The 26,958-nt window shown below is 54.2% G+C and overlaps 8 protein-coding genes across 8 annotated transcripts; 2 read left to right on the top strand and 6 right to left on the bottom strand.

Annotated features, from left to right (window-relative positions):
- Nucleotides 1-720: 720 nt before the first annotated feature.
- On the bottom strand, nucleotides 721-7,651 carry VTJ04DRAFT_5853 (uncharacterized protein; the record flags this gene model as incomplete). The annotated part of the gene is made up of 3 exons (XM_069364013.1): nucleotides 721-6,779; nucleotides 6,833-6,978; nucleotides 7,032-7,651. 3 exons carry the CDS (start codon nucleotides 7,649-7,651, stop codon nucleotides 721-723), a joined length of 6,825 nt encoding a protein of 2,274 aa, XP_069217882.1.
- Nucleotides 7,652-8,533: 882 nt separating this feature from the next.
- Nucleotides 8,534-9,118, top strand: VTJ04DRAFT_5852 (uncharacterized protein; the record flags this gene model as incomplete). Its single annotated transcript, XM_069364012.1, has 1 exon — nucleotides 8,534-9,118. One exon carries the CDS (start codon nucleotides 8,534-8,536, stop codon nucleotides 9,116-9,118), a length of 585 nt encoding a protein of 194 aa, XP_069217881.1.
- A 406-nt stretch (nucleotides 9,119-9,524) lies between these two features.
- VTJ04DRAFT_5851 (uncharacterized protein) lies at nucleotides 9,525-10,586 on the bottom strand (the record flags this gene model as incomplete). Its single annotated transcript, XM_069364011.1, has 1 exon — nucleotides 9,525-10,586. The coding sequence occupies one exon, from the start codon at nucleotides 10,584-10,586 to the stop codon at nucleotides 9,525-9,527; it is 1,062 nt and encodes a 353-aa protein (XP_069217880.1).
- A 2,930-nt stretch (nucleotides 10,587-13,516) lies between these two features.
- VTJ04DRAFT_5850 (uncharacterized protein) lies at nucleotides 13,517-15,013 on the bottom strand (the record flags this gene model as incomplete). Its single annotated transcript, XM_069364010.1, has 1 exon — nucleotides 13,517-15,013. The coding sequence occupies one exon, from the start codon at nucleotides 15,011-15,013 to the stop codon at nucleotides 13,517-13,519; it is 1,497 nt and encodes a 498-aa protein (XP_069217879.1).
- A 526-nt stretch (nucleotides 15,014-15,539) lies between these two features.
- Nucleotides 15,540-18,518, bottom strand: VTJ04DRAFT_5849 (uncharacterized protein; the record flags this gene model as incomplete). The annotated part of the gene is made up of 6 exons (XM_069364008.1): nucleotides 15,540-16,538; nucleotides 16,827-17,260; nucleotides 17,765-17,935; nucleotides 18,038-18,081; nucleotides 18,150-18,311; nucleotides 18,406-18,518. The coding sequence occupies 6 exons, from the start codon at nucleotides 18,516-18,518 to the stop codon at nucleotides 15,540-15,542; spliced, it is 1,923 nt and encodes a 640-aa protein (XP_069217878.1).
- Nucleotides 18,519-21,137: 2,619 nt separating this feature from the next.
- Nucleotides 21,138-21,941, bottom strand: VTJ04DRAFT_5848 (uncharacterized protein; the record flags this gene model as incomplete). Its single annotated transcript, XM_069364007.1, has 2 exons — nucleotides 21,138-21,285; nucleotides 21,826-21,941. 2 exons carry the CDS (start codon nucleotides 21,939-21,941, stop codon nucleotides 21,138-21,140), a joined length of 264 nt encoding a protein of 87 aa, XP_069217877.1.
- A 488-nt stretch (nucleotides 21,942-22,429) lies between these two features.
- Nucleotides 22,430-23,332, bottom strand: VTJ04DRAFT_5847 (uncharacterized protein; the record flags this gene model as incomplete). Its single annotated transcript, XM_069364006.1, has 4 exons — nucleotides 22,430-22,695; nucleotides 22,776-22,819; nucleotides 22,903-23,106; nucleotides 23,205-23,332. The coding sequence occupies 4 exons, from the start codon at nucleotides 23,330-23,332 to the stop codon at nucleotides 22,430-22,432; spliced, it is 642 nt and encodes a 213-aa protein (XP_069217876.1).
- A 2,128-nt stretch (nucleotides 23,333-25,460) lies between these two features.
- On the top strand, nucleotides 25,461-26,746 carry VTJ04DRAFT_5846 (uncharacterized protein; the record flags this gene model as incomplete). Its single annotated transcript, XM_069364005.1, has 3 exons — nucleotides 25,461-25,715; nucleotides 25,787-26,280; nucleotides 26,407-26,746. 3 exons carry the CDS (start codon nucleotides 25,461-25,463, stop codon nucleotides 26,744-26,746), a joined length of 1,089 nt encoding a protein of 362 aa, XP_069217875.1.
- Between the last annotated feature and the right edge of the window lie 212 nt (nucleotides 26,747-26,958).

Raw genomic sequence — 26,958 nt, 5'->3', positions numbered from 1 at the left:
CAGTTGGGTTGGAGCTAACCCTGCCCATGACAAACGGGCGTTTGCCGCGGAGTTCGAAATGGATGGAAGAAGACTGGAATCAGATTGGATTTCCCCGGGGATAAGGGCTTTTGAAGATTTAACTGGAAAACTGATCGCAAACAGAATCCAGGAAAACCCATGTACGAGAGGATATATCATTCATGGCATCGAACCAGGAACCTGAAAAGATTCAGAGGACGTCAGTGGAGAGACCCTTCCCAAATGGTCTTGGGCTTGAGACGGGACCTGTCGGTCTGGTGGGTCGCAGCTTGTGCGGGGAGACACACAGTGTATTAACTGTATCAAACTGTACAGGCAGTAAGGGCTCACCACTCCCAAGCGGCTCAGGGCCAATGTTGGAACAGGCATGTTTTGTTTCCTCCGTTTCGCAACGCGGCTGGCCTCCTGACAATTGTCGGGAAAAGAGCCGCAATCAATCCAATTGGAAGCATGCCAACATGCACATCATGTTGGCAAGGCACACAAGAAGCCAAGGCACGCTGACAAACAGGCGAGGGGCAATCACGAACAACATTGCTATCAACGCCGTTGTTTAGACGTAACTAGGTACCTATAGGGATCGGTACTCCTTACTCATAAGTCAATGTAAACAAATCCTTCGGAAAGTCCCTTGGCTCCTTTCCAACCTCTCATAACCAAGTAGAAATCTCTGTCTACCAATCTGGCCGCCTTCATGCTTCACAACCCCGCCAAAACCCCCTCCACAACCTCCTTCAACATCCTCAGTCCATAAAACCTTGCCACGTTCGCATACACCCCCAACCTCCTCACCACCGCTGCCCTATCGACACTCTCCTTCCACTCGCCGCTACACGTGCAGTGCTCCATGAACTCGCTCACTCTCAACGCGCCGCACCGTGTGCACTTCAAATCCTGCGTCGTCCACTGTACCACCAGCCCCTCCACCTCAGCCAACAATCTCTCTTCGACCTCGTTGCGGTCATACTCTGCCTGGCAGAACTGGCACCGCCAGGTCCAGCTGGCCGCGACATTTCCCTCCTCGCCGTTCGCTGCCGCTGCCGCTATCGCATCGGCTGGCGGCATGAGATCCTCGTCCCGGCACAAATCCAGGTCGCGCGCCATGGTGCAGCTGTCGCAGCTGAGCTGCGGCAGGCGGAGCGACTCGGACGGGTTGGCGAAGGCGCCCTCGCGCGCGAACTCACGCACGTCAAACAGCGCGAGCAGCTCCTTGCGCAGCAGCCGGGCCTCGAGTGTGATGTTCTTGTCGAGGGAGAGGACTTGCATGAGGGAGATGACGAGTTCCAGGATGGGGTTGGCCGTGGACGAGGAGGATTGCTTGGATTTCCCGCCGTGCTTGGCCGCCGATGTGATGGACTCCAAGCTGGCCTGCGGAGTGAGTTTCGCCAGGTGTGAGCCGGGGAGAACGGGGAACGAGTAGTCGGCCGCCAGCTCCGGGTGGAGCATCTCGCGCCGCTGCGCGTTGATCAGGCCTGCGATCTCTTTCTTGAGCGGCTTCTCGAATGCCTTGCCGAGGATGATCTGCCCAGGAGCGTCCTCAGCGAGCCCGTCATTTCCTGAGCCGCCGAGCAACCTCGCCGGGAGCTGTGTCAGGCGCGGTGTGGCGGTTGGGTCGGAGCCGGTGGCCGGCCGCTTGAGACTGTGCATCAGCTCGATGAATTCCACCACCCAGTCGCGGAACGTCGGCTGTAGACGAGCAGGCAGGAACGTGGCCATCTGCCAGTGCATGACGGTTTGCAGGTTCTGTTCCTCGCGCTCGACCACCTCCTGGCAGGCTTTCCCGCCGTAGTTGAACTCGTCGTACCACACCAGGTAGTCCCAGTACTCCTTGATCTCGAGGTCGATGAAGTGGAACAGCGGCTTCTGCTTGATGCTCTTGATGATGTACTGAGCATAAGCATACGCGTTGCCCACCTCGGACTTCGTCGTCTGCAGAAGCAACCTTCCCGGACTGGCGAAGATGACCTGCGACCCGACGCGCTTGAAATCGGCCATCAGCTGTAGCATTGCCTTGCGGCTCATCATCTGCACGTAGTAATGCAGGGCGCGGTCGTAGAGACACGAGGCCGGCGACTCAACCCATCGCACAAGGTGCTGCACCATGACGTCTGCCATAGTTGACCCCTTGCAGGCCTCGGCCCACCAAGACTTGACCATCTCGCGGAGCACTTGCACGCCGGCGTTCGCAAACGCATTGTCTGACACCAGCACCTCGCTTTCACCAGTGCCGTCGCCGGCCGGGTTGAACGTGATCCCGTCGGCACCCTCAAGTTCATTGATGAGCGACGACGTCAGAATGGTGTTGATGGTGAGGTTGCGCACCTCGAGATCGATGCACACCGACGCGAAAGTACCAGGGTTGTTCACAGACGGCATCTGGACCTGCTCCAGCGGACCCGCGACGTCATCCTTCTCGTACCCAGCATGGTCTGGCCGAGGACTCTGCGACCACCACAGCACCACGTTGTTCGCTTGCAGGCGGCGGGCGTACGCCACGTCGATCAGGAACCGCGGATCGTCGCGCTCCAGGTTGCATAGAGGGACGTCGCCGTAGCGCGCGAGCGCCGTGAGATGGTGGATCCATGACCCGAGGCTGAGGTAGTGGTTGACGAGGCGGCGGGCGGCGACTGTCTGCCATCCGAGAGGGGGCAGCGAGCTGTCGGCGGGGTCGTAGCGCAGCGGGAGAACGGGGAATTCGCCGAGGATGGGGATGTCGTGGACCAGGAGGTTACGCTGTGACGACTGGACCACCAGCATCGTCGGGCCAGAGTCTTCTTTCTTCATCTTCTTGACCACATCGCCAACCTCGAGGAAGGCTTTGCGCCGCGTTGTCACCTGCGTGACCTTGAAGGTCAGTTTCTCCTGGTACTGGAAGGCCTCCTGCCAGGATGAGTCTGCGGCTTCCTCGCGGATCCTACGCGCCAGGAAATCCGCGTAGAGCTTGCCGACGTTGGGCAGATCCTGACCGCCGTCTTTGGTCCTCTGCTGGATGACGATGTACGCCTTGTCGCTTGCCGTCGAGAAGACGCCAAAGATTTGCCTCTCGCCTGCGCTGATGTGCGAGACATAGATGTAGGACATACGTGCACCATCGAGGTACTCGCGGGGCTTGGCTGGCTTGATCAGGGTGTTGAGGTCAAAACCGTGGTCAAGACCCCGGCCCAAGACGCCAGGCTGGCTTTGGTCGATCGTGCACCGGTTTCCCAACTGCAGGACAGCTCGAAGGTTAAGCGGGATCTGTTTCTCGTACACGCCTTCAACGCTCGGGTGGTTGAAAAGCAACGAGAACTTCTCAGCCTCGGCGAAGTAGATCTCCTCAGGCACGGTGAGCTTGAACAGGTGGACCGATGAGTGGCCGTTGGGCAGCGTGTGGTTGACCTGCTCGACATGGCAACCATCGATCTCAATGTCTGGGAGTTCTTTGCTCTTGAGGTTGAGGAACACCTGGCGCGGCACGTTGATCTTGACCGTGTGGATCTTGGAGTCGATGAGGACAAAGGCGAGCACGATGCCGGGGCTCTCTGTGGCCCTGAGCTGCAGCAGTTGCCATGTGTTCCTGAAGGTGAGCTCCGCCTGATGCCGGAATGTCTGCTGGATGTTGCTCTGCATAGCCGGACGCCGGTCACCAAACAAATGTCGCCTGCGCTCGCGGGCCTGCTTTTGTAGCTTCCACTTGAGCTTCTGGTACTCGAGGAACGCTGCGTAGTCCTCACTCGGGTTGGGCATGGTCTTGGGCAACGCAGCAAACGGGTCCTGGTTCTCAGGCTCGGGCGACTTGCGCTTCTGAGACGCCGGGGCCTTCTGTTGAGATGCCGAAATGGCCGAGCTGACGGTCTTTGGCTTCAGGAGGTCCCCGATGTCCTCAACATCGCCGATCCGGTTGACTGCAATCTCTCCCAGAGGACCCTTTGTCGTCGGCCCGAAGAGGTCGGTGAGCTTCTTCTGCTTCATCTTGTCGTCCTTCTGGTTGATTCGCCGCTGGAGCCAGTCCGGATGAGGCACGCGCGGCACTGGGTTGCGCACTTTCTGCAGCGCGGCCGGGATGGTGATGAGCTTTTGGATGACGGAGCCGAGACGTTCCAGATAGTAGTCCCAGTCCAGGAGTGCCCTCGGGTCGGTGTCAGCAGGCTCTTCCTTGAGCCATTTCTTGAGGTACATCCGCTTGGTTTCCTCCTCAGCTGCGAAGATGGCCACGGGGACGGCGCGCTCCGTGACCGGCGCATTCTTGGGTTTGGCGCAGATGATGAACTTGCAGTTGAGGCCCTTGTCTTTCACCATGCCTTCGCCGAGGAAGTCGGCAAGGCGTTTGGCTGTCGTGATGGACGTCGACTTTTGGCCGGCGTACTCCTCCAGTGTCTTGGTCATGCTGCGGTTCTCGGAAATCAAGTCCATCAGCTCCTCATCCGCCAAGGTTGCTCCCTTGCTGTAGAGCACGTCAAGCCATTGGTTCGCAACCTTGGCCACCGCGGCGTAACACTCAGCAAGAGTTGTTCCCTCGAGGAAGAACTTGAAGATTTGTTGCTGGAAGATCTTGATGAGCTTCAGCTCACCCCTGCGCTTGACCTCGAAACCTTTGAGCTCAGCAAGGCTCCCGTCTTCGTTGAATACGGCATAGCGCTTCTTCAGGTTCTTGTCTTCCTCCTTGGACGTGGGAAGGATCATGGCTTTGTACGGACCGTCGACCTCGAAGAAGATGGAGTTGTCGCTGTGCGTTTCGTACTTGAACGTCTTGGGATCAACCAGAGTCTGGTACTGGTGATTGGTGAACTTGGCATGGACAAGATGGTTGAGCATGACGCAAGGGTACGAGATGGCAATCTTCTTGCCGTTCTTGAGCTTGAAGGCGAAGTTCTCTGGGAAGGTTGCTGGTAACATGCACCAGATACCATCCGTGTCGAGTTCGAGCGGCCGGCCGAGCCGTTCAATCAGCGACCGGGCAAGCTGGATGATCGTGGCTCCTGTCAGGCAGGTGACACCAGCCATTTCCATCGAGTACCAGCGTGATCCCTTGCGCATCACATAGCCGTAGAACGAGTTCAAAATGACCTTGTGGGCGAGCTGCAACGAATCGAACAAGACGATCATCTTCTTGGCGTTCTCGATCTCAGCGGCCGGAGCGCCCGAGTTCTTGAGCTGCTCTGTCTTGCCCTTCCACACCTTGGCTTTGCCCTTGTAGTCGTAACGACGATCACGGAAGTCTCGGACAGTGTTGATGTAGAAGGGATTTTCCCTCTGGCAGATGATAGCCTCGCGGATGATGGTGGTCGAGTCGCGGATCTTGTGGTAGACCTTTTGCGAGTAGATCTGGAGGCGCTTTTTGATGAGGGATGCTTGCTCGTCCGCGCTGAGATCCTGCCATGTCCGCATCGGTTTGTTGGGACCCTTGCCAGGAAACTTCTCATTCTCGAGGGCATGTCGGATCATGTTGTATTCATCACGCTTCGCCGGGAGGTATTCACCTCTCCACGCCCACGGTAGCCTCCTGTCGCAGTTCTTTCCAGGCCGGTTGAAATCGCAAGCCGCGCAGTCGGATTCAGAGATCATAGAATCAGGCTGAAGACGGTTCGTCGTCATGATGTTGGGATACATGGAAGCGACATCAAGATGGTAAATGAGAGGCCGTTCGTTTCGGTTGGGTGTTTGTTTGAGGTCCATCAGCTTATCAACGATCTGCTGCTTGACCTCATCGTAGTTTGTGACGTCGTCCAAGGACTTCTTTTCTTCCACCGTGATGCTGAAGGTCAGAGCTGCATCCAGATCCCGCAGCAACTCGTCGACAGCCGTGGGGTCGACGGCAAAGTTGACGGGAATGTCGGACCGGAAGACACCGGCCTCGATACTCTCGACGTGTCCACCGACGTACGTCTCTGAATCCAGGAGATGGCCTTCCCAGAAAGCCTCTTTCGGCGCAACGTGCTTGTTGGGCAGGACAATGTCCTTCTTGTAGGCCTGCACCATGAGAAGCATCTCACAAAGCGTGCCAGTGCCCTTCCGCAGGGTGTCGTCGGGACCGAGGGGAAGAATGGTACAAAGGGAGAAGATAAAAGGGTGGACGTATTTCATGTAGAGGTAGTAGGTCGCGACGGCATCGGACACCGAGTACTCGGCCAGGGTTTGAGGGCGTTCGCTGGCATAGGGAGTCATGAGTTCGGGATCGAGCTCATCAGGGTCGTAGCCGAGCTTGGCCACGGTGACGGCTTTGAGGCCACGGCTACCCTGCGGAAGGTAACTGTCACGGTTGACCCAGTGGAAGCAGTCCATGTGCACGCTGTAGTTGCTCTTGTACTGATCCTCACTGTCCTTCTTCCAACCAATCTCGCGGTACATGTCGATACCGTTGAAGCTAGCGCGAGCCTCGACGAAGGGCCAGTCGAAGAAGTCACCGTTGTAGGTGGCGATGACCGTGGGCCGGGCCTCCTTAATGTGGAGGAAGAATCGCTCGATCACCGCTTTTTCGTCCGGCTCGTTGAAGATCATGAACGGACCAGGGTAATCTGGCCTGGGAGCATAGTCGAAGTCGGCGATGTCTTCTGATACCACCTCGCGGTTGGTGATGAGGAACCCCTGACCATCGATCATGTATGATATCATCATGATCTGGTCGACGGTCGAGTCGGGGAACTTGAGTGGCGCTTTGGTGGTTTCGATATCGAAAGCCAAGACTACTGGATCTGCCGGAGCCAAACGATCCTCATTGCGGATGACTGTCGTGACGCCGTTCTTCGCCTCAACAAAATACCAGTTACCAACACGGATATCTGTCTTGTCAGCTAGTAGTGAACCAAAATCTAGGGCTCGGGGCTCGGCCTACCTAAGTCTATCATTACTCTAACGTGGTATGGAACGTCGTACTCGCGGATGTCAACAATAAAGTCGCTCGCTTCAGCAATAGATGGATTCGCTCGTCGGTCATTAGTTTGTCCGTCGTCATCAAACAGATCAAAATTGCCGTTCGCCCTGTGGGATGTTAGCTTGTGAGGACAGCACCGGAACAGATGACAGATACTCACGTGGCAACCTCGGCATATGTATCCATGGCATCCATTCCCTTCTTGTTCTTTTCCGCAATGGGCATGATATCCCTCCGGGCAGCCATCAAGTCTTGCACATTATGGAACCTCAGCTCCAAGAACGTCCTCTTGTATCCCAGCAAATGGTTGGGCATCTTGAGATCTTCCTTCTCAATTCGACGGATGGTCTTCACAACACCTCCGCCGGGTGCCCTCTTGCACCACTCCTCGACTTCTGCTTCATGGCCGCTCCGGCAGGCAATGAGAAAGTAAGGGTCGTACTCGACAGTCGCCTTGAACGTAGATCCGTCCTCTTCGATGAAGTAGCAGTCGAGAGCAGCACGGCCGCCGCCGCCGGGAACGCGGGGATCGTCGATGGAGGTAGGCTGGACGTTGACAAGCCAGCCCTCGCGCTTGCGTCCAGCGTCATAGCGCGCAAATCCCATGTTCTCGTCAATCTGGTGTGCCAGGGCTGTCCGCTCCCACTTCTCGTCTAGTGATGTTGCCTCGCCACGGGCGCTAGTCAAGGCTGCGAAGGTCTTGGTTCGGGGGCCATGGTAGGCGACTTTTCCGCCGCGGCGGTAGCCCTTTTGCGGGCGTCGAAGTGATGTGTTCGGCATGGCGGCGTCGGCAATGTGGTGGGACGTTCAACGGCTCGAATGGAGTGACGGTGTGTTGTCAAGACCTAAAATACCCAGAAACCCAGAAACCCAGATACCCAGAAACTCAGGTATCCAGGTGCTCGGGTATGCAAGTTCCCAGGTGTTCAGACAAGGGGGAATCCCAAGTGCCACAAGGTCAAACCGACGTGAAGGATAGAAAGAAAAGAAAATGAGGTATCAAGTGGTTTAATGATACCCAGAACCCCGTATCGTTCACTTGGGGCACATTGGGAGTCTGGGACGTGAATTGGGTCTTCTGGTGGGAGGTTTGGGGATTCGGCGGTGTTGTTCTGTGTTGAGTTTCTCGATTGGGTAAATCCCATTAAGCTGCTGTCCACACACGCGCGTTGAACCGCGAGTGACGCGACAGAACGCGCCGAGGGGCATGACAGGGTTGCAATGATGACCCTAACCCTGTCTTGGCATGATCCCCGGCCGTCCCAACCTCAAGTGGGGCCGGACTCGGCGGCAGGCCTGAATGTTTGGTGGAGCGAGAGGTGAGCAGGCTTTGACTCCAGCGGCAAAGCACGGCCCGGTCCGCTGCAGCTTTGCATCACCAAAATCGAGGCCGGAGCTTTAACGGTGCGGAGGAAACAAAGGCCCAGGAGCTTCCCACAGACTTTTACAAGGTGAGTTCGGTACCATTCTGACATGAGTGGTCTTTTACACAGCTTTCCGCCCCATTACACCAAGTCAATGGCTCACCATTTACAATCAGTTCTTCTCCCATAGCTAGCTCTACCTCCCATACCACCCATCCAACACCACCCCTTTGCGCTTTTAATACCATTGATACCTGTCCCAACTCCCAATCAACCAGTCTGACCACCACAATCGACCATGTCCACGCCAGAACCCCCATCCCGGAGCTCTGCCCCTCCCGACCCTAGCCGGCCCTGGCTCCAACAAACCCACCGGGACGGCTCCCCCTCCTTACCTCCCTCCTCCTCCACCTCTTCCTCCCCCTCCTCAGCCACGTCCGTGGCCCAGTTCCCGTCATCACAACCATCATTACAACCAAAACCAGGGAGTAACGGCCGCGACCCAACCCTCACCGAGGCGATCGCCACGATCAAACCCTCCGACTTCCTCACCTTCCACCAAGCGCCGTGCGTCCGGCCCGGTCTGCTTACTGGTATTGGCTTTGGCGCAACAGTCGGCGCTTTGAGGTGGATTATGGGCTTGCCTATACCGCGGGCAGCAAACTGGGCCGTGGGAACGGGTCTCGCTGCGGCTGCGGGGCGGTACGAGTATTGCCAATACCAGCGGCGGCAGGAGAAGGCGAAGGTGAAGAGGGTAGTCCAAGTGTTCGCAGAGAAGCAGGCGAAGGAGAGGCGAGAGAAGGAGGAACGGGAGAGGTTGGAGAGGGAAAGAAAAGAAAAGGAGGAAGCAGAGAGGAGAAAGAGGTGGTGGAAGTTCTGGTAAGGCTGGAGGTTCACTGTGGCAGTCTGTTGGGGCACTATCAAAACCCGAGCAATTGCCACCGCTTATTGTGACGAGAGAGGATCCATGCCAAGATCGTTGTAGATATTCATGTAAATGCCAATGCCATGGGCAACCGTAGAGACCATTGTTTCTCATATGGAACCCAACCTGTGAACGCCATGTGATCCAAATCAACCCTTCCTGGTCCCAGTCGTAGTCCTGAAACGCCATATCCCGTTCCCAATCAACCAGATTGTGTGTCAAACCCAACGCTCCGGCCAAATATCATCACTCATCACTACCCGTGGTCCGCATATCATCCAACCCAAATGCCTCTCCAGAACCAGCCACAGCCACCAAAACAAACGCCATACCCTAGGTCATGCACCAAAAACCACAAAACACCTCACACGCCAACAACCTCCCCCCCAACCATCGTCACTTTGACCGCGACACCTCCTTCCAGCTCTCTCTCCACCGCTCTCTCCAAAAACCGGACCCTCCGGCGGTCACTCTTCGCTTTGGCCTTAGCAACTGCATCCATCACACCAGGGGAGGGACTATCCCCCCTGCGACGAAGCATGCTCCGTTTCGCCCTCGCCTCCCGTTCTTCCCGTCGCTTGTACTCCGCCATCTGCTGGCGGCGGCGCAGGGAGCGCGCATACGCGATCGCCGGGGTGGGCTTGAACCCGATGCCGTTGATGCCTGTGCCGTCGTCGTCCGAGTCGTCTGGGTCGTAGATGGTGATTTCGTCTTCCCGCCATGTGAGGGCGGCCCGAACGGGGTCGACGATCGTGGGCCGGGAGGCGGTGGACTTGGAGGAACTCTTGCCATCGCCTGCCCCAGAAGGGTTCTCAGGCCTTGCGAACGGCGGAGTGCCTGCCCGCCTGAAGTTTCGCTTGCGCGGTTGGGATTTGGATGTTGTGGACTGTTGGGCTGAGGTAGAGGATGTGTCGTCGCTTGCGTCATTGACATTCTCGCCGGTTTCGTAACCGCTTTCATCGTCGGTGCGGGTGTTTGCCATCGTTTCGGTTTGTTCGACCACAGCCTCGTCGATAGCAAAGGAGACTGATCGGAGAGGTGACGGCTTCTTTGCGCTGGGTTCGTTGCTTTCTTGTGTCAAAACGGGAGCATCTGATGACACCAGACTCCCGACCGTCGCGGCCTGCGCGAAGACGCCTCCGGCATCCACCATTTCAACATCCTGGATCTTGACTCGTTTCCGTGGCGATTCGTCCACCTGATCGATCGAAGACGGGTCGGTTGATGAACCCGAATCCCCGCCCCCGCCCTCCAGGGCGAGACCCCGAAACTTGTGAGTTACACGAGTCCACGGGCTGACGCCCCGATCGTCCAGGGTCGAATTGATGGTAAATGTGAACGGTGTAGTCTTCGCGAGCTGGGGGTGGTCGTCGCTAAGCATCTCGCTGTGTTTCCGCTTGGGAGTCGATAATGGTGAGGTCGCCATGTTCGTAGTAGTGTCAGACAAAGTGAGGGATGTCGGTTGAGAGACGCAGATCAACGTCGGTATGACTGGCGGATGCTTGGATGCAAGTGTCGCTTCAGCTGCAGGTCGGAAATGCAAACGATCGCTGGAAGTGCTCATAAAGGGAAGACACAGGGCGAGCACAACAGAAACAGTGAAGATGCTATATAGAACAACCTTGGAAATGAGGAAAAAGGCCGCTACGGGCTCGGAACTGGAAGTTCGTGCAATTTGCCAAAACTCACTGCGTGGCCTCTGGCATTGACAACTGCATTCCCGTTTGCTTCCAGTGTTTCCTTGTTGCGTCGCACGAGGGCCCAGCGTTCGGGATGTGGGGTCGTCCCGGCAGCCCTGCCAGGCCCGATGTGGGTCAGTTGCCATGTGTGGCCCCACTGACCACCTGCCAGATGGCCTGCAGCCTCTCCGGCCCTCGCTGATTCCTGGTCCCCTTGACACTTGACCGAAGGGAACGTTGACTCTCAAAACCAACACACATTTGTAGTCTGAGCATTAACTAGGCTTGATCAGGTTGAATAGACTCGTCAAAACTTTATGGGGATTCTTGTTCATCTACAGCAATCTTGCCCAAGGCACTGCGCGGGTCCCATGTTCACCGACAGGAAACTCAAAGTCATGGACGGCTGGAAGTCGAGGACGTCTTCTGGCCATGCGGCCTCACCCTCTGCCCAACCCCTTCCTCGCCTTGAACAGCAGGCCACGTTGGACAAGAGCCAATTATGGTTGTTGGGTATAGTATTGCAGATTTGGGCACGCAAGGCCCTGGCTTGATTACACGACAAAAAGACAGGAAATCTTGATTACACGCAACAAAACTCCTAGTCATCCATCGTCTCGAGCCCTCTTCAAGAAGAGCTCTACTTCCTCGGTGAGAAAACCAAAACTGAACGGAAAACCTCATCGTACTGCTTCAATACCACCCCTTTGCCGAACTCCTCAACCACGCCCCAATTTAACCCTTCCGGCTGTATGGCACAAACCCATTGCAGACGAGGCAGCCGGTCTGCGCTGGAATTCGCAAGCTCTACCAGGCAATTGTTCACAAGGTCGATGTAGATTGCCGTCGTGTGAACGTCTTGCTCATACCATCCCGGAAGAAACCAAGGGTTCTCCATGCCGCAATGTTGCCAGTATTCGCTCAGAGTCAATCTCTGAAGCGAGGCGGGCAACCTCTCGCAAATAGAGGCCCCATCCATGTCGTCCAATGAACTGAATAGATACCGAGTCTGAATGCTCAGGTCCGTGAGAACCTTCATGGATGGAAGGCAGGTGAGACGCCGGTGAGATCCAAGGTGAACGTCCAAGAACACGAAATCACTGAGGTCTTCTAACTCGAGCGCCCGGAGTGTGTCTATACAATAACGCAGGCTCTCATCGACTCCTGGATTGTTGTTATTGCGCTTGGGCCTTTGTTCAGCATACTTGATTTCGAGATGCCTCAGAGGTGGCGGGAGTGTTTGAGCATCGCATAAAACCATTCGCCTGTAATTTGTGTGTCCCGAAGTCGCAAAGTCTCGACGTGTATCCACGCGGACCAGTCGGTTTTAGAGGATGCCGAAATGGGCCCAGAGAGCTCAACGTGATGAACCTTCCTGCTTTTTCAAGAAGACCTCCGGGAAACGGTTGCTAGGAACAGGGTTCGCTCATCCACATCATCTCCAACCTTGGTGAGGTCCAGAAGCAGTCGCTCCAATCGTGGCATGACTGCGGGATGACCAGACCAGGGAGGAGAAATGACCGCCGGTTCTGAAATGATGAAAGCGATCGTGGTACTCTGCCGGAAGGTTGATTTTGAGGGTTTCCACGTTATACATCGTCATCAGGAGGAGCCCGCATGACGATGCGGTCAAGATCGGTCGGTCGATGAGGTCGTTGTACTTCCCCAGACTCAGGAAGTTTTCCAGGTGAGGAAATGAGTGGATGAAGCGATGATACCCGCGATCGATCCTCCCATTAGCGTCCAACTCGTTCTAGAGGGCTTGGAAGAATTCTTTGGTCCGTCCATCGAACTTGTCGACCAAACCAAGATGGGCGTCGACGGAGACATTCCGTACCATGTAGGCGATGCGTGGGTTCTTCAGGAGGCCCAAGAAGAGAGGGAGTTGCGTTTTGAAAGTGGGAATCTTGATCGTTTTGTAAAGAAATGGGGTCGCGATACAGTTGAGCCGACAATTCGACATAGTCAGCGAGCGCAGTGCAAGGCGTGACTCAACCGTATGCTGGTTGTCTCCCGTTTTGATGGTGATTCGGGGATCTGGCCACTCATCATCCAGTCCGTAGACGAAGTTATTTGCGATTTGGAGCAAAAGCTCATTCGGGAGCCTCAGAAGACTCATGGTGGGCGATTTGACACGAGGGCTGGCGAGCAAAGGAAGGAAGTTGGATGAGAGAGTCGAAGTCCTGAAAGCTGGATGGGAGAGTTGCAGTCGTGGGAGGTTGGAGGCGAGAGCTTCAGTCGTAAGAAGTTTGATAAGACAGCGGCGGTTGTAAGCAGTTGGATGAGAGAGCTGAAGTCGTGAGCGGACAATTGGGTCCAGAGTGATGGGTTGTTTGGTGGAAAAAAAGAACGCCAAAATCCTGATTGAAATACCTGAGCAGCTGGCAGGACTTTTGACACCGCGTTTCAGATGACTGAGGTAAGAACCCACGGCGATAAGGTTCAAGGTGAGCAGCGGCCATACCCAAACCTAAACTGGACTCGGGCTTTCTTTGTTGACATCCTGCTATGTTGTTAAGCGCAATGGATACCAACCCAGCCTTATGGGTCACAGGTTCGATCTTGTTCCTGGATAAACATACCTTTTGGTTGTGTTAGAGAACATGGGACGGTCCGAGACATGACGAACGCCGACTCAAGGTTCACGTGAAGCTACTTTAGCTACCCAGGTATCTACCTACACAACAACCCGGTCTCCTGCGGAGGAATCCAACCTGGCTGGTACGACTTCCAATACACTGAAGCGGCCGTCGCTTGTATCCTCCCACTTCCAGGAAGCACGCTCATCAACGTCTTGGAGGACACCCCAAGGGTCTTGTTTCTCTAGCTTGACGCGGACTGATTCGAGATGTGGAAGCTTATCATTGGCCTTGGCAAGCTCCCGGACGCCGTACTTGACAAGATGCGGATAGTCGTTGTCCGGCTCTACCCAGCCCCCAGTCGACCAAGGGTTCTTGGATGTACAGAGATCCCCGTATTCGCTAAGTTGCAGGCGTCGAAGCGAGACCGGCAGTCTCTCGGACATTAAGGCGGTCTTCATGTCATTCAGCGAGCTGAAGAGAAAGCGAGCTTGGATAGTAAGGTCGGTGAGAACCTTCATGGAGGGGAGACATGAGAGACGCTTTTGAAACCCGAGGCGCGGTTGCCGGGCTATGTCGTCGCTGTCAATATATATATCGAGTTTCTGGAGAGTGTCGGTGCAAAGACTCAGGCCCTCATCAATGCCCGGTTTATCCTCGTCGTATTCCTCGCTGCAGTCGCACCAGTATGACGTTTGGATTTGCAGACATTTTAAGGGTGGGTGAGACTGCTTGCAGAGCTCATAAAACCAACGACCCGAGATTTCTGCGTCCTCCATGCGCAATGTCTCGACATGTTCCCATCCGTCGGTGCCAATTTCCTCACCCCCCAAATATGGGGCCCAGAACTCAAGGTTCTTGACTTTGCGGCCAGATAAAAAAACGCCTGGCATTTGCTGCGGCACAGTCAACTCATCCTGGTAGCCATCTGCGGCGATGAGTAATCGTTCTAGTCGCGGCAGGACAGCGGAAGAAACTCTCAGAGGAGAAGAGGTGCCAGACGCCACGAGATGGTAGTCTTCATCGAGATTCGATGGTACGATAATTTGAAGGGTGTTGAGGTTTTGAGTAACCGTCAACAGGAAGCCGAACATTTCCTCACCAGTTGATGGTGCCAAATGCATGCAATTAAGATGATCGAGGGTGAGCGCGTCCTTCAAGTGGGGGAAGAGACTCAAAAGCCGACTATGCTTCTCAAACGCAGTCATTCCACGGAAGGGAAATTCCTTCTCCAGGCGGTTATTGGCTTCAAGTTCCGACTCAGGAAACCAATCGGTGAGATTTAGGCGAACGCGAACCTCCCGCACCAGATAAGACAGGCGGGGTGAGTTGAGCAGGGACAAGATGAGGAGGTAGAGTGTTGGGCGATCTGGTATATCCAGCGCATGATACAGGAAGGGAGTGGCGATGGAGTTGAGCCGGCGGTTGGTTTTTGTCAGACTGAGCAGAGTTCGGCGGGCCTCGTCAATCAAACCTTTCGACTTATCATGCCCAAAAACGGATCCAACTGAGCGACCCCATGGTATAATCAAGCTTTGAACGATGTTTTTGGCGATCTCGATTAGGAGTTCATCGGGGAGCTTGAGAATACTCATGATGCGACTTGGTGGTGACCGGACCGGGCACTGAGTTCCTAGATGAAGGAATGGGTGTCAAAGATATACGAGGGGACCGAAGAAAGACATAGATAGGAACCAGTCGACGGAGGTTGAGCTAGCGGAAAAGTAAAAGGAAGAGCCAAAGTCCCAAGAAAGGCCAGGCGAAGGAATGTCAATTGCTGCCGGCGACGGACCAGGCAACAGCGAGCTGGATGGGGGAGAAGTACTGAGCGGGTCGGGTGGCGAGGCGAGAGATGCAAGGGTTAGGGTGTAAGGGGGCTAGCGCTTCCCTGATGTGTACACAGACCTATCTTAGGTATTTCAGGGTTAGGGGGTGTGTAGGCTCACCATTTGCCCAACTTCCCTTGATCCTATAAGCAATATTGAGACCGCAAAAATGAATCCGTTGGTGCTGCCATAGTCAGTGCCCCTTATATAGCGCGTCTGCTTGTCACAAATATTCCTGACAAAGTTGTCCCCTGGGGGTTACAGAAAAACCTGAAATCTTCCAGGAAACCCCCCCTTACCTATTCGGGGAGAATGTCAACACCGCGAAGCGATGTCCCGTGTTGTCCCACTTCCACGATGCACACTCGGGAAACTTTCGGAGCATCGTCCAAGGCTGCCCCTTGGGAAGTATGACGCGGATCGATGCCAAGTGAGGGAGCTTGAACGCGCTCGCATCGGCCAACTCCAACAGTGCAACCTTCAAAAGCGCTCCATAGCCTTCACTCTCCAACTCTGATTCATCCCCCGACCCCTCTACGCCCCCGGGCTCCTCGTGATCCCCGGACACAGCTCCATTCCCAGACTCGTCTTCTGCAGCGGACTCCTCTTCATCCCCAGATTCCTCGTTATCCTCTGACTCATCTTCATCCTCCGACTCGTCCTCTTCCCCCGACCCACCGTCAAACTCAGAGCCCTCGTCTTCCCACGACCAAGGATCAGCTGACCTGCAAGGGCTGCAGTACTCGTGAAGGCAAAGCCGCCGAAGCGAGGGCGGAAGCCTCTCACAGATAGCCGCGCCATCCATATCGTCCAAGGAACTAAAGAGATATCGAGCCTGGATGGTCAGGTCGGCGAGGGCTTTCATGGACGTGAGACACGAAAGCCGTTTCTGGGGCCCGAGGTATGGCTCCATGTCCACGCTGCCGTTAAAGTCCAAGGCGAGCTCTTGCAGTGTATCGGTGCACAACGCCAGAGCCTCGTCGATGCCAGGCTCGCCATTCAACTGAACATCCTCGGAGCCCCATGGAGAAGAGAAGTGAATATGAAGGCGCTTCAGAGGCGGGCGCCCGAGTTGACAGATGGAATGAAACCAATTGCCGGAAATAAGCCCGTGTTCTATGCGCAGAGTCTCGACATGTGTCCAACCATGTGCGGCGAATTGAGGGTGCATGGACTCTTGGCCCCAGAGTTCGACGTGCTTGATGTTTCGGCCAGTCATCAAGACATATGCTATATCCTTTGAGATTCGGAGATCCCGCATGTTTTTCTCCACTGCGACGAGGACCCGTTCGAGCTGTGGCAGCATAGAATAGTTGGGATCCTTCCGGGGGCACAATATTCTCAGGACTCTGTAATAGACATGGTCCTCTGGTGGTAGCATCAATTGAAGGGTGTCGACATTTCGGGTTGCCAGAAGCAGCAAACCGCATACTGCTTCACCGATTACCAGTTCTGAAATAATGGTGGTGTATGTGCGGCGGTCTAGGTTGCCTTCCAAGTGTGGAAAGATTTTCACAAAATGACGGTGGGAGTGGGGAGTTCCTTTCTTCAGGTCCAATGCGCCCCGGATTTCGCCCCAGACTCTTTTCTCTGAGGGTCTCAGGTTGCCCTTGGTGTAGTGAACATCGATATGAACGAACAGCTCCCGAATCCGATCAGCCAGGTGGGGCGCCCTCAGTATGGTCAAGATGAGGAGAAACAGCGTTTCGAGATTTGGAATCCTGATGGTCCGATAGAGGAATGGAATGGTGATGGCGTTGAGCCGTCGATTGACCTTTGCCAGCGCCAGCAGAGTGCGGCATGCCTCGCGATATGGATTGTTGGTTCCGAAAACACACTTGAGTGAAGTATCCCACGGAATAGCGAGACTATGGACGAGGCTTTTCGCGATTTCGACCAGCAGCTCATCGGGGAGCTTAAGGAGATTCATGGCGGGCGGCCTCGCTTGGCCTGCCAGGCTGGAGTACCCAGGTTGCTGAAGCCCAAGAGCCGTGGGAATGAGGGGTTGGGCAATACCTTAGGATGAAGATATCAGTGGAAGCCTGCTGGCACGATGTTGATGCAGCGATGACGGATGAAAAGGTTATGTCGCTGCGTTTGCCTTTTGTCAGATGACGCGACGCGCTGAGTGCTTCTGTTCTTGGTCAAAGACAAGAAAAACAGAAAGGTGCAGCCCAGGCAACCAACACATACGCAGCGCCAGACCCTAACCCTAGTCATTCCTTGTGGCCGCAGCCAACAACACCACAATTAAGGTTGTCACGGGAAATAGGGTCGCAAGATGCCTCTGCCGCAGGAGGACTTCCTTTTGCTAGCCCACAACAGACAAGCTCTTAGCTGAAAGCTGCCTCCAGCTCTGTCTTCCCCATTTGACTCTGCGGTCTTACTCAAGTGAATCCCAACGGAACGGCCGCCGTTCGATATCAACCTGTACATCCCTATTACCAAATACCCCCAAAACCCCTTGGAGTCTCTCACGGAGTTTATTCGCAGCCATTTCAGATTTCCCGGCTGAGTCACCAGTTCTCTTGGTAATGTCCCCCCCCTTGGGCCACGCCCAGTTCGAAAATATACATCGCGGGTCGACGATGACCAACAACCGGCGAAGTTTTGGGACAAGCAGGCGGAGTAGTCCAATCTCGTTTTCGACTGCTTTGATATCATAGGCAAGTCCTGGGTGGAACCAATACTCTATGTTGTATGAGACGAGTTAGTTACACGTTCGAGGTGACATGTCAACCAAGCTTTCAGCCGTGATGTAGGAGAGTGAGGGTTGTTGAGGTAATAAGGTACCTATATCGCGAATAAACCGGGAATTGTCACTGATTTGGTAGCACCTATTATCATCGAAGAGCATCTTAGCCTCCCGATCATCATAAACCAGGAGAGAAATACCGTCACATACCATTGGAGCAGCTTAGTTTTACCGTAAAATCTGGTCGCGGGGAACCCAAAGGTGTTGCCACCATAGAACACCGGAGCCGCTTCAGCAGCAACTTGTTTGTTGACTCGCAGCAAGCTCACGCAAGAGCGGTCAGACCGGTCCCTCCGTCTTCGATAATAGTAGCTGATGATCTATCATTAATCACAAGTATGGAAGCAGTAAATGAGGAAATGATGTTTAGAGTTGGCTGGAAAAGCTGGTGAACTGCTGCACTTACGGAGTAGGGTAGATCGGCTGCGGTTGCACAAGCACCAAAGCGTAGATTTTGAGTCGAATCTCGGTTGGAAGAGCAAGAAAATACTGAAATTCTCGGCTTTGTTGAGAGCCCATGTTGATTGCAGGCAGGTGGTATATATTTTCAGGGTTCTGGAGGATGATAGCGACAGTCAGGGAAACGAGATGCTTAGGACAACTGCAGAGACGCAATGTGTGGAAGCTACCGCGTTTCTGTGGTGTCCTGCATACGTAATATGATCCCAGCGACCCCCACGGTTCAGTACCCCTCGCGCCTCTCGACCAAACAGATTCTCCAAGTGGTCAGGAATCGATCTAACTCCCATTTGACCTGAGTTTCTCCGTTTGCATACATGAGTTGTTCAGCCGTTTCTTTGAGCAATGCATTGGGCATTGGTGGATTATCCAGCAAGCTTTTCCGTCCCTTTCGGAGCCCGTTGACCATTGCCATGTTAGGCGTTTCTGATCCTGTTGACTCCTGCTCTTCAGTCCTCATCCAGTATTGGGGCATGAGGATACCTGCCTCAAAGTCATCGGAGTTGCCATCATCACGTCCAGGGAATTGAATGACGAAAAATGACATCGTGCGTGTCGAAAGGAGCGGAGTTGGGGTCAGGAATCAGTTGTGCCTTTCTATGTCCTTGAATATGGTCGCTATCGACTGCTGAACATGATCGATCCTGCTTTCAAACTGCGATTCTTTCCAGGAACTGGAGTAGCAGTCCGTGATCTCATAGTAATGGTGTGGGCACCATCGTATGAACAGGCTCTGGAGGCTGGGTAGGAGCGGCCGAACTTTAGTGAGAAGGCGGGTGCAATTGAGCAAGTCATGCCGTGTCAGGGGGCGTATGTGATATTCTGTCACATAATCATGATCGTCAGCCAGCGCTTGGGTACAGGAATTGACAAGCTCTTGTACCTCACCTAGTCGTCTAACCAGCTTTGCGTTGAACTTGACTGCTTTGCACCTGGTTAAGTGAACTTGGTGAACTTGGCGTCAGTGTATCATCACACCATGAAGACACCCAACCTAAGTTTGAAATCTTATTTATCAGGTACTCCAACTTTGACCGTGGAGGGAATGACCCTTCACTGCCTCTCCGAATGAGTGGCTTGGCTCACAGGTTCCATCACTCCAGCAATTCAGACCGAAATCACACCTTTGTGCTCATGTCCCCCGATGTTTTCATCTAATGGCCTTCACACGCAAAAGGCGCCCAAGACTTGGGCCCCGGATCGGCTTCTAATAACAACGGCAAGGCATGCATGCCGTAACGGCGGATTCAGGCTGGAAGAAGCTCCACTTTTGGAAACAGCCGAACGTCCTCGATGCTCTTCAACGACCCATCCGAGACCATTTCACAGAGAGATATTTGAGGGTAAAGCTGTATTCCTCCATGGTCATGGTGGGGTTAAGAGGTGTGCCGTTTGGCTCGGCGTGATGGAAAACGAGACAGACAAGGTTAGGCTCGAGCCTAGAGAGCATAGTAAGGAGGGACATTGTCTTTGGAACGTGCTTCGACTGTTGGAGAAAATAGTCACCTAGCAGGTTTTGATCAAAGACCGGACTCTCGGTTAGCAGGCAATGATTGTCGCTAAATTAAGGCAAATGTGACGAACTCACGAATACGTCGGATATAGTGAGCATTGCTGCCGATCTCTTCGAGCCTGAACCCGAGCCTTAGCTTCACAATCATTGAACGGGTTGGCCTGACACTTCAGCGTCTGTTTGACTCTCCAGGGAACCCAGAATGTTTCGTCTTGAATATCGACTACATCATCATCCAGGAACGAGATAAAAGCAAAGGTTTTGCTGCCTCGCTTCCAATCTGCCTGTTGACATGAAGCAGACCCAAATCGACCTTCTCTTGCGAGAGCCAAAGGGTCTTGGGCGAGGAACGATGTGCCTGGGGGACAGCGAAGGCATAGAGACCCTCGCGACTGTCGACATTTGAGGATGATAGTCAGCAAGGAAACAGCAATGTACGGTCGGGGTTTGGGGTGCTGAGCGGACATGTTCGCATCCTCCAAGTGGACGCCCCATTGTTGTGGTGTCAAAATTTAAAGCTTTTATAAAGGTGAGCACCTGATCCCCCCAAGCCCCACGACCTCGAGATCTCCTCGACTACTTTATACCCTTATCTTCTCCCCAAATCTCCTCTCCATAGTGTGCCCTCTCATGCACACTCCAGCTACCAGGGAAGATCAGATCGCCAGAGCCCGAGGCTGCCACTATCTGCCAGCTCGGTATTAATGGCTCCAGAATCCAACGTCTGCATAATAAGACGAGCGTGATTTGTCCGCAACAACCTTCACATCCTTGACTCCGTTCAAAGTTCCCTCCCTGATCATTCCACGAAGGCCATGAATCATGAAGTCCAGCTCCATGTCAGTGAAGTCGCCGACACAGCACATCATCCATGGTCTGTATTGTATGACTAGATGAGCCAAATTGTGCACATGCCGGGGGAGTGAGTCCAGGTGGATGATAGATGCCGCAAGATCTACCCGGGTGGAAAGACGGTACTCATAGACTGATTACCCATCCAAGCCAAACTCTGAGTTAGCGGTGGGTGTCGCTTTTGATGGAGGGGGGAACAGGGAGGTATGAACATACTTATGCTTCTGATGTAGGAAGCATTTCTGCCAATCTTTCTGAGCCTGCATTTATGTCCACTCAGCTTCCATTTGTAGCTTGAAGCTTACCTTCGATCCTCATGGCGACTCACCAGTAAGCCCATAGCGCTGCTTAAGATTGAAGTGCAGCTTCTGTGGGTCAGCATCCTCCGGCGACGACACAAGCGAGGAAAAGCGGAAGGTGTTGATACTGTAGAAGTGCCTCGGTGCCTCCATGCCAATCTGTCTGTTGGCGCGAAGCTGAGATTGGGCTTAGCTAGCGCCTTGAGAGGCGGATGCCAGTCGCAATATCTGCATAGCCCAGCGAACACGATCAGTAATCAGCAGGAAATGAGTATGGGTTTGGGTCACGGAGCTAACATGTCCAGCGTATTTGAGTAGCTATTACACATCGGAGACGCTATATAGGGTGCACTGACTAGTGGCACCATCAACGGGATTCGTCTTTCGTGTCACAGGAGCGCAAGACCAGGTCGTAGATCATGGACCGAAGTTCCGGGTGCAGGGAAGTGAAGTGGTCGATCTTGCTGGGAGAGGACTGCTTGGTCATCTCCGCGCCCTGACGGTGTTTTCGGCCATTGGTCACGAACTTGGATTGTTGGGAAAGTGGAGTTCGTGATGTGGGAGTTGGATGAGAGGGAAGGATGGATGTGGTTGCAAAAGTGCCAGAAAACAGGCAAAATCTAACGATTATTGACTCAACTTGAACCAAGACCCTTCGATTGGTGAGGGGTTGGGTCTAATCGAAGGCTCAGCTGAAACGTACATGGTGGCTTCCAGCGCATTGGACGACACCGGTGACGAGTGGTCTTGATGGTCCTCTTCCATATCCTTCCAGTCCATCTTAACCAGCTTCAGGTGCTTACCCGACAGCATTCCCATGGCTTAGATCGAGAGATGATCGGCGATATGACAACAGAACACAAGTCATGAGGTGCCAGTAGGGTGTAGACCCCGGAATCTACCTATATCAACATGCAGCTCCTACCTCCACAGCGTGTTTTCCTCCTTCCTCACACATGTTTGATGTGACCGTTGGCTTGTTTGCAGGCACACCAGTCTGGCGTCGGGGGGGCCTCAGTAACCTAAACCCAAGTCCAAACGTTGCAGTATTATTAGTGATGCGAGCGCCAGCCTGGCAAACATGGAACAGGGATTGGGCTTCTTGGAAGCCTCGTCACCGCGCCTAGTTACCTATAGCTCCGAGGGTGTGTAATGCTGTCTTTCCGCTGACTGTCCACTTCATTGCGTGCTTTGGTCATCTTATCTTTCAACTTATGCACCGCGAGCCTTCTGTCTACCTGTACCCGGCATGCGGTACTGGAACATGCGCGCTGACCTCCAAGGACATGAGGCCTTGAATCCCTCGCTTACACGAAAGGCACGGGGGATACAATCTCAGCTCCCTCAAACTCCTTGAATCCGGCCTCCCTCATCACATTACTGATAAAGTCTAACATGGCCTCGCGGTCATCCTGGTGGACTCCAAACTGCCTGCGTCGAGAGCTCAACATGAGCAAGGACACCTCGTAGCGGATGATGAGGTTACGTAGGTTGGGAGCAAGTGGTTGGATTCGCGCGATGTTGGGAAACGTCCGCTTCACCTCGTCGGCCGCGTCCCAACCAAAGTTGTACTCTGTTCCAGATCAGAGACTGTGAAGAAGTGGGATGGTGACTGAAACAACGGAGGTGTAGGTTTCTTGTTTGTGAACTCACCGATCTTTCTGATGTATTCGCCGTTGCGGCCAATCTTCTGTAGCCTGACAGTGGGAAAGGAGGTCAGTTAATACTGTCTGATCATCTGCCCTTGAGTGGCTTAACGCCCGAGAGGATGATGACCGACCACTCAATCATGGGGTTCCACCGAAGCCGACATATTCGTTCATTAAATGTGGACGACAGCCAGGTGAATGCGAATGTGTTCATGCTGTAAAACCTCTGCGTCGTTTCGGCGGCGATCTGCCTGTTGACTCGCAGCAGGCTCACCTCAACTTTTGGCAACTGACTCTGAACGAAAAGGTGGCTGTAGTATGCGCGAAGCTTCGATCTTGTTGATTGTCAGGCATACTCAAGAAAGCGAGAGTGATAAAAGATGCGGACGTAAGGGAACAGAGTACCGCATCTTCAGCCATAAGCGCGACTTACATGTCCACTCCCGGTGCAATGAGTATGCGGTCTGGTATCAACAATACCATGTCATAGATGATGAAACGGAGCTCTGTGGGGAGCGCGAGGAAGTGGCCTGTAGGCAGGACGGGGGACTCTTCAGGCATACTTCCGGGATACTTGAGAAATAAATGGCGTCACAGAATCGATGATCAGTGGGTGATAGATGAGCTCAGATCACTGATTGGGTATTCCTGAACAACTGTATTACTGCTGCGTTTGGGATGAGGTCGGTGATCGAATGCGGTTCTTGTGCTGATTCATGGATGCAAGGAGGCAGTTGACTCGTCCCCAGAGACAACGCGCGAAGTTTTCACCCCGCGGTGCTTGTCCTTCTCCATCCACCAATCTTCATGAGCCAGGCGAGAGGAGGTGTGGATGGCTGCATGTTCTGGCCAAGCAGCCCGCCGTACAGTGCTGTGCTTACTCCGTACTGTTCCCGGTCAACACCATCTCCAACATCCCAGTCATTTTCATGTCAGACAACGACCAACCTTTTGAGGACAAGTCTTCGACACTTCCACACCCAGGACACGCTCAATGCATCTCTATACCACACTACTACGCGTTCACTTCAGCCGCATGATGGCGACAAGGGCCTTAGCCGATGAAACAAGTGAAAAGAAACCTTTCGGATATCGAGAGACGAGTGGCGTCGGGTTTAACTCTACGCACAGACTTCCGTCTACCCGCCGCAGGGGCGAGCTGAATGAAGGTCGTGATGTTGGCTGCCAACGACTCGGAGCCTTTGTTTACATCTCAGCTTATTCACTTCATGCTTGAGAAGACATCGTGGCACTTTCCAGGATCTTGGATTCATGACTTTGATACTACGGCGAGTACTACTCTTAAAGCACCAAACAAACCTGCGGCGACACTGTTCAATATTAGTTCAGTATAGCTTGAAGTGAGTCGCCTCTGACACAGTTCAAAAGTACCCGAGCTGTTGCACTGAACCCCGGCGATCACAACACAACCGCATGTGTCGGCATATCTTCAACGGTGTCTCCACATTAGCCCCCGGGAGAGATACCGATTCCGTACTGAGTAAAGGTGACGAGCTGCGAGAGTCGTAGGTCTGTTGAAACGGCGGCGCTGTGAGTTCGCGGTGTTCTGCGCACCGTCGATCTTTCGTCCCTGAGCACAACACCCGAAAATGCCAGGCACCCTGGTCAGTCAAGAAGCCTTGAACCGGGGAACGGAAACGGATCGACGCTGCTGCGACGGCTAGAAGCGAGACTCAAAAGCAACGGCAAACATCCTGTGACGGTTTGCGGAGAGACTGAAGACTCAGGATAGGCCATCTGCTGCCAGTAAAGGGAAGTTTGAGAAACAACCTGGAGATATACGACTATGTGGCGGTCATCTTTACCACGTCCAAAGTTAGGTAGTTATATTCCTTCTTGATCTACTAACATCAAGCGCGGGAACTCGGTGTGATGAAGCAGAAACAAGGAGCCATCCGGTACAGGGAGCCAGCTTCTTGCCATCCATCTACAAGTAGCCTCTCTCAAAACTGACCCCATCGCGCTAACTAAGGCAAGAGAACCTGGGCCTTCTTAGTGGGTTGCAAAAGTTCCTACACCAGTGGTTGGCTGAGGTTATACTTACTGTATGGAGGACCATTTATGTAAGGTCAAGGGTCGCTCAGGCGTTAGCTGCTCGAACGACATTATGGATAGTGCCGACCCCTGACATCAAGCTGTTGCATCCTTCTTTACTCTCCGATCCCTGTCATCCGGTTGCCAGCGTCCCCGGTGAACAACGAGGTCAAACTCTAGTAGACAGGGGCCAACAGCCGAGCTCCAGTTAAGCTTAGGGCTGTTTTTGGTCATGTAAGTGCTTGTTATGTGTCTGTGCCCGAACGTCTAACCTAAAATATCAGGAATATCATGCATGGAGCCTGAAGCTACGCTCCAGCCATCTTGGGTGTCTCTGTTGGAACTTTGGAGAAGAGAGTTACTCTGTGACGTTAGTCTTCCAGAGACCACGGCCGATGGAACAAGCCATGTGCAGCGGCATGGTCATACCCAGGTCATGGCACCTGGCCAGGAACAAGAACGATGTATGTCCAGGGAGTGTGTTCATGCATGCATATCAAGCTGGATCGTTCCCGAGAATCTTTTAAGGTTCTTACATCGAGGCACGGCAACGGGACGGCATGTCAGCCAAGACGCACCCTCCACACCACCGGCATGCATATGAGATGTTGACATTGTAGGGGTGCGACCCATCATGGCCGAGTCTGACACAGAACCCGTGTTCTTCGAGCTGAGCTGGTCTATCCTCAGCACTATCGGCGCCGCGAATGTGTTCTTTGGTCTTCTTGTCGGCAGTGTCACTGACTTCACCCTCATCACGTTCGTCCCCATCGTGACTTCGATAGCATGTGCCTTCGCCAACGGGCTATGCTTCTACGGTTTCTACCTGACATCACCGCCAGCTGTGAACCGTGCCGTCGCTTCGGGATTTGCTGATATAGCATGGCTGGTAGGAACCTCCTCCAATCCAAATTGTCGGCGCAAAGGCGAAGGGACTGACCTCGAAAAACTGGCAACCAGATCCAAGAAGCAGGGCTGTCTCTGTACAGCTACCTCATCCTCCGACGGATACTGCAGGGGATGTCGCGGGTAATCTTCATCGCCGCGTTTTGGACCATCATGCTGGCCATTGTAGTCGTGCGCGTCATGATTGCGCTCACGAGGGTGCGGCTCATCCTGAACGATGACACAAGCCTGCAGCAGACCGTCAACCACCTCCACATGGGCTACTTCCCGCTCATCGCCGTTCTCGAGTGTCTCAGCGCCTACTTTTTGCTGACGACGTTCGCGCGGGCCCGGACAACCGGCTTCTCCAGCGGCACGGGCACCAAGATGGGCCTGTTCCGTTACCTCATGCGCAGCACCGAGGTCCGTCTTGCGTTGCTCGCCGTCGTCGGAATCATGCGCGCCGTCACCTATTCGTTCCAGGTGGACGCCCAGAGCGCCACACACCTGCCCAGCCAAGTCGACCGCTTTGCTTATACGCTCGAGTGTTTGTTTCCCATGATCATGTAGTACGTGTCTCGTGTCTCCTTTCCTTGGCGGCGCTGGATGGTTTCGCTTAACCCTGTTTCTTTTTTTGTTTTGTGGGTCGCAAGAATTGTTGTTGCGTCGAGCTGACACTCTTGCCAATGTCGCAGTATCGACATGCTTTCGTCCAAGGTTGTCCACATCAACCAGAATCGCGACATCTCCATGGGCGGCGGGCGGTTGAACGGGTCGCGGACGCCACGACATCGCGCTGGCGGCGGCGGCGGAAGCAACAGTAAAGATCGCGACGATTTCAGCTCTCACAAGCAACGAGCCTCCCATCACCACGTCGAACTCGCAGAGGGCAGTCCAGGATACGAATTCGGAAAAGGCGGTCAACAGACCAGTTCGCAGGAGCACATCGTGCCGCCGGCAACCGGACCCGACCCGTTCGGCATGGCATCGTCGGATGTCGAGCTTTCAGCGATAGCTCCATGCAGAACCCGGTGAAATGGTCAGAGAAAACAACAACGTGTGCGGTCGAGAACGGAGAACATAGCAAAGAAGCAGAGGAGCGCGGGGTTAGAAAGAGGGGGTGGCGTCTTGGGTGCCGCACGGAGGAGAGTTGCATTTGGACATCGTACAGGCTGCCGAAGACGTGTTTGGTAGGGGGGTCATTCCGGGACGGTCCGTGAGTGGCGGACGGGGGGCGCATCCATGCA

Source organism: Mycothermus thermophilus (assembly GCF_041956435.1).
Source record: "Mycothermus thermophilus strain CBS 625.91 unplaced genomic scaffold VTJ04scaffold_4, whole genome shotgun sequence".
Classification (NCBI taxonomy): Eukaryota; Fungi; Ascomycota; class Sordariomycetes; order Sordariales; family Chaetomiaceae; genus Mycothermus; species Mycothermus thermophilus.
Note: the sequence above shows the minus strand (reverse complement) of the source record. Positions and strands in the feature narration are given on the sequence as shown.